The sequence below is a fragment of the Orbicella franksi genome, chromosome 2, assembly GCF_964199315.1.
Source record: "Orbicella franksi chromosome 2, jaOrbFran1.1, whole genome shotgun sequence".
Classification (NCBI taxonomy): Eukaryota; Metazoa; Cnidaria; class Anthozoa; order Scleractinia; family Merulinidae; genus Orbicella; species Orbicella franksi.
Window position 1 is genome coordinate 2342706 of NC_138146.1, and position 9479 is coordinate 2352184.

General features: G+C 42.3%; 1 protein-coding gene and 1 pseudogene across 1 annotated transcript; both read right to left on the minus strand.

The window, feature by feature from the left end:
- Positions 1-143: 143 nt before the first annotated feature.
- Positions 144-2004, minus strand: LOC145476561 (uncharacterized; annotated as a pseudogene).
- A 2-nt stretch (positions 2005-2006) lies between these two features.
- Positions 2007-8774, minus strand: LOC145476498 (short transient receptor potential channel 5-like). The gene is made up of 7 exons (XM_081455390.1): positions 7285-8774; positions 6404-6725; positions 5278-5791; positions 3976-4174; positions 2862-3023; positions 2516-2587; positions 2007-2377 (listed from the first exon to the last, which is right to left on the minus strand). The coding sequence occupies exons 1-7, from the start codon at positions 8224-8226 to the stop codon at positions 2054-2056; spliced, it is 2535 nt and encodes an 844-aa protein (XP_081311516.1). The 5' UTR covers positions 8227-8774; the 3' UTR covers positions 2007-2053.
- Positions 8775-9479: the final 705 nt, after the last annotated feature.

Below are 9479 nucleotides of genomic sequence, written 5' to 3' on the forward strand. Positions count from 1 at the left end.
AAACAAAAGCATTCCGGCTTTTAAAGCTCTTTGGAAACCCACTCCGTAGGTAACTGATGGGAAAGCCGGTAACTCGTGGACAAAGGCAGGCTCGGCTTGACCATTTGTTACAAACTTGTTTCCTCTGTTCTCTAAACATTTAAGAAAAATAAAATTAGTAAATTGTCTAAATTGCTTTTCTTGACAAAAATATCACTTCTAGCACAACAAAAACGCAACAAGGGCCTAGGACCTGTTTAAAACAGGCCCACCTCACCAGACGGCTAATGGTACAGTTTTGAAGATAGAAAACATGGCTATAGCCCAAAATGGCTAGCAGAATCGTAGCTTGCTGCGGTCAATCCGCACACTATGACTGTTTACAAAATACCGTATTTTCCACTGCGTCCGCCCCCCTGCGGAGTCTGCGGAGTAGCCCATGGGGTAATCCACGGAATAGCCCGTAGAGTAGTCCGCAGAGTTGTCCGTAGGATAGTCTACGGAGTAGCCCATGGGGTAATCCACGGAATAGCCCGTAGAGTAGTCCGCAGAGTTGTCCGTAGATAGTCTACGGAGTAACCCATGGGGTAATCCACGGAATAACCCGTAGAGTAGTCCGCGGAGTAGTCCGTAGGATAGTCTACGGAGTAGCCCATAGGGTAATCCACGGAGCCCCGTAGAGTAGTCCGCAGAGTTGTCCGTAGATAGTCTACGGAGTAGCCCATGGGGTAATCCACGGAATAGCCCGTAGAGTAGTCCGCAGAGTTGTCCGTAGATAGTCTGCGGAGTAGCCCATGGAGTAATCCACGGAATAGCCTGTAGAGTAGTCCGCAGAGTTGTCCGTAGGATAGTCTACGGAGTAGCCCATAGGGTAATCCACGGAGCCCCGTAGAGTAGTCCGCAGAGTTATCCGTAGATAGTCTACGGAGTAGTCCATGGGGTAATCCACGGAATAGCCCGTAGAGTAGTCCGCAGAGTTGTCCGTAGGATAGTCTACAGAGTAGCCCATGGGGTAATCCACGGAATAGCCTGTAGAGTAGTCCGCGGAGTAGTCCGTAGGATAGTCTACGGAGTAGCCCATAGGGTAATCCACGGAGCCCCGTAGAGTAGTCCGCAGAGTAGTCCGTAGATAGTCTGCGGAGTAGCCCATGGGGTAATCCACGGAATAGCCCGTAGAGTAGTCCGCAGAGTTGTCCGTAGGATAGTCTACGGAGTAGCCCATAGGGTAATCCACGGAGCCCCGTAGAGTAGTCCGCGGAGTTGTCCGTAGGATAGTCTACGGAGTAGCCCATAGGGTAATCCACGGAGCCCCGTAGAGTAGTCCGCAGAGTAGTCCGTAGATAGTCTGCGGAGTAGCCCATGGGGTAATCCACGGAATAGCCCGTAGAGTAGTCCGCAGAGTTGTCCGTAGGATAGTCTACGGAGTAGCCCATAGGGTAATCCACGGAGCCCCGTAGAGTAGTCCGCGGAGTTGTCCGTAGGATAGTCTACGGAGTAGCCCATAGGGTAATCCACGGAGCCCCGTAGAGTAGTCCGCAGAGTAGTCCGTAGATAGTCTGCGGAGTAGCCCATGGGGTAATCCACGGAATAGCCCGTAGAGTAGTCCGCAGAGTTGTCCGTAGGATAGTCTACGGAGTAGCCCATAGGGTAATCCACGGAGCCCCGTAGAGTAGTCCGCGGAGTTGTCCGTAGGATAGTCTACGGAGTAGCCCATAGGGTAATCCACGGAGCCCCGTAGAGTAGTCCGCGGAGTTGTCCATAGGATAGTCTACGGAGTAGCCCATGGGGTAATCCACGGAATAGCCCGTAGAGTAGTCCGCAGAGTTGTCCGTAGGATAGTCTACGGAGTAGCCCATAGGGTAATCCACGGAACCCCGTAGAGTAGTCCGCAGAGTTGTCCGTAGGATAGTCTGCGGAGTAGCCCATGGGGTAATCCACGGAATAGCCCGTAGAGCAGTCCGCAGAGTTGTCCGTAGATAGTCTGCGGAGTAGCCCGTAGGGTAATTCACGGAGTAGTCCGCGGAGTAGTCCGCGGAGTAGTCCGTAGGGTAGTCTGCGGATTGGGGTGGGGATGTCATTGGATAGTCCGCGGAGCGGGGGTCAGTGTTTTCAACTCTCCCCAAGCTATAACTCTACTCTTACATACCAAATAGAACTGTACCTGAGCAGCCGTTGACCTCTTGAATGTACGTTTAAACGGTGATTTTGGAAATCCCTCGACACGCCTTCCCAGTTCCTGCCACATAAGCTCTTGAATCGCTTTGATGTCTTTAAGGTTCTCAGAGTCCTCATGTCTGCTGTCTTCCCTCCTTTGGTGCAAATAACGTTCTACAATCTGCACAAGTACGTCTCTCCTGTGAGAGCAACTGTTGAATTTGGTCTTTACCATTTCAAATCCCTGAAAAGAAGTATTTGCAGTCAAAACCTAACTTAGCTAGCGAAGCTCAACATAAAGGGGTTAAATGGGAAGATGGCCAGCTGAATTCATCTTTGAATTTCATTTCAAGACGAAATTATACATGAGCTTCCAACTCACATGTACTTTTCGTGGTATGTCGCCAAGGATGTCGTGGTTGTTCATGTTAACCTCATAACGTGATTCTAAATTCTAAAAGACAAAAGTAATCAGAGTATAAAAAATATGACTGAACACTTCTCATCACCTATCCAGGTTTAAGCTTAAGCCGCAGGGTGGGGGTGGACAGCATGAAAGAAGTCAAGGGAGTGGGGAGGGTCAGTTCTCTCTTTCTCTGTTTCACCATTCTCTCTCCCAATCTCCCTGCTCCCACACCCTTTACCACCCCCCCCCCCCCCATCCTGCCCCCACCACTTCTTGTTAATTTCCGCTTCTGCCTAAGCCTACCATGTAGACTACAACCAACCTGGTTAAATCCCCGGCATTTGTCCATTATTTTCGTGAACAAATGAATAACAGCTTTAGGATTAGGGATAAGATTGTATGGAGGGGGGAGTACACTGCCTTTGTTCACCCAGTTCATCCACATGCGAGTCCTGGACACCTTCCAGTGTAAATCCTCTGCTTCCTTTAGAAAAATAAAATAGACAAATAAAAGGAGAGCCATGAACACAAGTGCAAGTTTTACCATAGTGGATATTGTTTGGTACCTGAAGGTGAGGGACTTCCTTTTACCTTTCACAACCTAAAATCTGTTTTCAGAATTCTCAGACACTGTCTTACAAAGTATACTTCAATATGGGTTTCAAAAGGTTTTTCACAATTCACAGGCCACAAAAATGGTGGATCATCACCCACCACCATCTTTCCCTCTTTATTATTAGATGTGTAAGTGCATGGGCATTAAAGAAAATGACTCTGTGCCCCTTATACAGAGCCAAGGGAGAGGGGAACCTTATTGGAGGTTAAAAATGTGTTCAGTAGAATTAATCTGATGCAAAGACCTTGACATATGATGTAAATGTAGTGTAAGTAAAAGATACATGTAGGCCTGGGATAGGTAGGTAGGTAGGTAGGTAGGTAGGTAGGTAGGTAGGTAGGTGGGTACATGTAGGTAGGTGGAGTCAGCATACAAGCCAAGTGGCCCATCAGGTAAGCGCTAAATTATCTCCGGTTTCTGTAGCATGAAGTGATTAGGAGTATTTCTACTTCTCCCCTGGATGGGATGCTAGTCCACGGCAGGGTTAACCCCAGCATTAAATTTGCCCAATTTTATACACCTGGGTGGATAGAGTTACTGAGAGAGTAAAGTGTCTTGCCCAAGAATGCAAAACAATGTCCCTGGCCAGGGCTTGAACCTGGACCTTTTGATCTCGGGAGAGCACATTAAGCATGAGGCCATCTTGCCTCTACGAAGTAAGGGAGGTACCCATTTATACCCCTGGGTGAAAGAGTCCAACAAACGAACAAACAGACAAATCGTTAAGACACTGCTTCTTTCAACTGTGGTACATTTGAATGCTTCTAAAGGATGAATGTTAAAAGCAGTTAGTACTAATAAATTAAATGAGAAATCTCACCACAATGGTTTCAAAAGACCTTGTCATCATAGCAATCAGCATATTAATTGCAACCACAGCAATCAGGACTTGATACAAGCCAAACAGTGCAACTCCTGTCTGCTGCGTGATCTGAAACTCAGGTTTGTCAATTCCAAATGTCTCTAAATCAGTCAAGCCAAACAGCGACCAAAATAAGCTCTCCAGACCCTTATCTACCCTACAAAACAGAATGGTAAATAATCATACATGTGCTGCATTGTATCACAATTAAATTGTATACCAGTACATGTATGCATTTATCTACTGAGCGGGTGTGATGGATATGAAAATGCTATTGCCAATACATGTAGGAGATCCAACAAATGGATTGACTGACCTACAGATAGACACACACAAATGGACAGAAAAGCAGGCAGACAGACAGACAGACAGACTTATAACTGAGTCAACATAATTATTTATAACTATATTCTATTTGGTAATCATAAATATATTTACCAATAATAATCAATTGTTGTTACAAGACAGAGTACTTATAGCTTGATTGAATGCTACCTATTTGTAAATTTATACCATCAGTTGACCCCTGCTATTTTGAATTCCCAGAGGAAAAGAAAAAAAGTGAGAGTTAGACATAACTGATAGTAAAGGACTGAAGGAAAAATCCATTGGAAATGGTTGATTTGAGTTCAAAGTAAGAGGGAGTTCAAAATAACCGAGTTTGAATTAGTGGGGTCCAACTGTAACTTAACTTTATACATTGCAGCACTTGCCAATATTATAATGGTTGGTAATTATATTCATTTTATATTATGGTGTGCAGTTTTATTTACCTCTGTGGTTGAACTGTTAGCCAAGACTAATTTTTTTTTATCTGAATAAGGCCATCCCCCCTTTTTTTTTTCGTTTACTGTCGAATGCGTTTTCTGATTTTGGGTCGGTCGGTCGGAAAAGGAAAAAAAACAAAAATAAAATTGGAAAAGGAGTCTGGAACTACGAAGCCCGATACCTCAGCATAATATCCGTGGAGCCTGGAAACAACAAGGTGTGGTTACAAAGTCAACATCGTGGCAATGGAGAAAGGAAAAAGTCGACGTCATTGTTAAAATCAAACGAGAACAGGGAAAAACTAAAAAGCTGTAAGGCAAAAAATTGCTTATGTTTCAGATTAAAGTGACAATTGTTTGAAATAATGTGTCGTTGCCTTCATTGCCTTCTGTGTAACTTTTTTTTTTTGAAACTGCGAAAATCTGGGTCGGTCGGACAACGCTAAACAGAGAAAAAAAAAGGGATGGCCTAAGAAAAAATAAAACATTGTACCTTGCAAAATGATGACCCACTCTGCCCTTTGCATTGCCTGTTCCATTTGCCTGTTCATTTAACTGATACTGTGTGCTGATGTAATGTGAGTACAACTTTCTGAGACTCACTCCAAATGCCACAAAAAGCAACGCAAAAAAGACCAGGAACTTGAGCACATCCCTGAACAGTCGGTACAGCGACAGCTGCATGGGACCAAAGGTGGCATTCACTTGGAAAGCACTGGAGATATGGAAGAAGCTCAGCACCATGCCGACCGTGTACAAGCTATTGGCTATCAAAATAGGCTGGTACCCAAAGGAGGGGACAAACTTGCGGAACTTGTCCAGGACTGCCCAGCTCCCAACTAGCCCATAAGCAATTATTTGAAAAAAGTAGGAAAGCACAAAGAAGGTAACCATGAGCAGTGAGACTAAATTCCACCACTGCCGTCGGTAAAGGTTGGAGCCTTGACTGTAAAACACTTTAAGCTCCTGAACTGCCAGACCCACCACCCAAAGAAAGACAATCCACTCTGAAAAGAAAAACAAATTTTAAGGTTTGTAATCTAATGTGATTGTTTTAATGTAGGAAAACAGAACTGATGGCCTTGGGAAGGCATTTTGGAACTGACAATATTGGCAGTGAGTATTTCTTTTAAGCCAAAACGAGATGAAAAATAATATTTAAGGTTTTAAATTGGTGATTTAGTTTGGTAGTTTAGGGGGTCACATTTTTTGCCAATAATTTTGAACATAAGTCGCATGCTACTTGAGGTACAATTTTGGGGTTTTATGTATACGACTAAGTCTGCTTTGCGATCTTTGGATATTTAGTTAAGTATCGTAAAACCTTTTAGCATGGTGGCTCATAAGCCTTGGTGTTTAATTTAGTTGTCTGTACCATAAAGTGACAAGAATCACTACTCCCTAAGAATGGAATGCTACATTGATTGATATGATGTATTTCGGATGGGGGGGAAGGGGTGGGGTAAAAAACAATGAGGTATTTTTCAATTTCATCACGTTGGTTTTTGAGGATGTTTTTGTGTTCTCATTTGCACCTTCCTGATTTTTATATTGTTGTTTCTTTGTTTGTTTTATATTTTTTCACTTTTATTAACAACACCCCTGAGGCAAAATCTTACCAAGAGCACTTGGAGTATTTCCTGCTTCATGAAATTTATCTTGGAAGGCAGAGATAATGAGCAAAAGCAGAAAAACTGCAAAGGAACCTGTATGACTAATGAATTTCACAACTGGATTTGCCAGACCAATGGACAGTGGTAGGGTTGGAGCAAAAAGGTAGATGACAGCCAAAAACGGGAAAAGTAAGGTGTGACGCACACTGTAGATCACTTTACTTAGGAAGTTTCTCTTCCTCCACATAATTTTGCAACAGTTTAGTTCAGGAATTCCAGTGTGCAAGACTAGGTTGAGCCTCAACTGGCTGTATGGATGAGCGACAAGCTAAAACAGAAAAAACAAGGCATTTATCAGGTTATAAAAAATATTACATTGTACATTAAACATTTGCTTTTCATTCAGTTAATACAATGGGTAGAAGAATGATACTTTTGCTAGCTAATAAATTGGTATATCGAGACTAACATGTTTTAAGATCATAGCAGCATCTTGAAATCTTAAATTAAAAGTAGGTTTACAAGTCTTGACAAGTACACATATTGCTGAAGGGTAGAATTCCATCTATTCCTATTTGTAAAGAGAGTGACAGCCTAGATGAATGTTTAGGCCTTTTGGTCTTTAAATTTTAAAGTACTCAATTGAAACCCTCCACTCTCAGACACTAGCTGACTTTGGTCTAAGTAGTCCTGACTTCAACTCTGTACTCTATGCAATATTCAAAACCAATTGGGGACTTCTACAGTTACTTGGCTATCTTGCCTGTGAAGTAGATGTTTTGTCAGCAATCACAGTTTTTGGGAAAAAAAAGATTTGTGTTAAAAATGTATATATACCTATGTAGATGGATCAACTGCATAAAAAGTCATCTGTACATTATACACACCTTGTCATTATTATTCCTCAATGCCATGTTAAGGAATATGAACTCCTTAGCTTCTTCTGTGTGTGCACAAAACTCAAAGTCCTGCTTTTCATTCCTACAAAGTCCATGACTTGTGTCCGGTCGAATATCTGTCAGAATTTTAATTTCATCAGATGTCCTGCACTGCTCCAGAAGACCAACTGCAAACTCTTCACACCCTTCAGACAGTTGTTCATAGTCTTTCTTGAATTCATGATCGGCTATGGCCTTGCCATCAAGTGTTTTGTGCAGAGTGAATGCAGTAACTAATGGATGCTCACTTTCAGGGTTATACAGATAAGAATATCCCATGTATAGAGGATTTGAAAGAGTGCGGTAAGCATTTATGTGTAGCAAGAACTGTATTTCTTCTTGGTTGTCACTTGGCAGTTGCTTTTTCGGTTGGCACTCCTCAGGATGGTTGATTCCAAAACCTTTGGACAACATGTACTGAATAATGTCGTGATCTTTGAGTCGAACTGCTAGCATCAGTGGGCTCATGAAGAATCCCTCTCGCCGATCAGTTGGTCCAATGTCGCCTCTAGATCTATTGAAAAAACGACTGTCGAGAAATAGCTCAACACATTCTCTAGAACCTTTGACAACTGCCGCGAAAAGAGCATTCCCTACACCAACACCATTTTCAAGCAAAATCTCTACGATGTCCGCTCGTTCGTTGTAAATAGCTAAACGTAGAGCAACTCGTCCTACTTCGCCTCGACTCACATCAAAAGCTGGCCCTTGAGCGGAGAACTCCCGCACCTCGTTCACATCCTGTTGCTCAATAAGATCCAAAAGTTCCTTCTGTTCTGCGCTGAAAAGGTCACCGCTGTCAACCACATCGTCATATCCAAGGGCTGTGCTAGGTCTACGAGCATCCTTTCCCTTCGATTTTCTGTTCGCCAAATTTGCTGCCGATGCCATTATTATCACTGCTGAAGTAGGGGGCGCGTGGAGCTTCTCGAACCGAAGTTGAACCCATGCAGGTTTCTTCGCTTTGATGAAACGTCACAGCGCTGGATACATTCATGTACACATGTATTAAATACTTTAAAGCTCCAAAAGGGATTTCCATGACAAAAACAAGATCCACGAGGGAATGAATTGTGAATTCTTGTGAATTCTTGCATCTACTCCAACTTGGCAGCGCGAAAGCGAAAAGTAGGCAGGCGTTACCCACGATCGAAGGGAACTGAGCACTAGCACCCAGTCTTCTTAAAGCGACTTGAAAAGATGGCGTCTTCACCGGGAAAGAAAGGTGGCAGACAATCCACACTGGCTTTTAGACTTATTAATCCGGAATTATTTATAAAACCAGTACGTATTATAAGTTTAAGCATTAGATTTTTTATATACTTTTATTTCTGATGTGGATGGAGGTCGATCATCGGTCAGCCAACATCCAAAATTGTCAAAACTGGGATATAACCTTCACCCTGCGAGCAGAGCCTCTTTTATTTCTTTTTGCTTTATCTTTTATTAAGAAAAGGCTCTCCTTGCAGGGTGTATAACCTTTAGCTTTTAAGGAAAATAAAATTTTCAAAAACAAATTTTTCAATTTTGTTGATTACTTATAACCTAAATTTAGTTATTTCCATATCTCTTTTAACTTATTTTATGAATACACTACAGCAAGGACACTCGAACCATGATCACTCGACATTTTAATATATTTGTATGTTTTTGTAGTACATGTTTTTTTTGATGACTTAGACAGGCTATAGAATGACACCTCTTCCAGTATTTTACAAGATTAGCTTTTGTATGGTATAAAACCACTAAATAATCTTGTTTAAATGACGAGACCCCATTCTATAGCCACTAAAAAAGTGTACAAACAAATTGAGGTGTTCACAGTTTGAGAAATTCCTCACTGTAATACATAATGTGAGAAATAAATTGATTTTGATTACTCAGGAGAAGAAATGGTATTTAAGTGCTTGGATTGGACTAAATGTTACATTTTGCACTTTTTTTCTTCCTTTTATTTTGTATATTTTTCATTAGAACAAAGTGATTATGATTAGTGGGTCTGTAGCCCTTGTTGGTTGTTTGCTGTTCCTGGGCTTCATGAATTCAAGTGGAGGAGGAAAACAGACAGCTGTGTCAGTCTCAACATCGCCACAAAACAACAGACGTGTTAAAAGCAAGTGGGACTGAAGCATCATGTGTTAGAC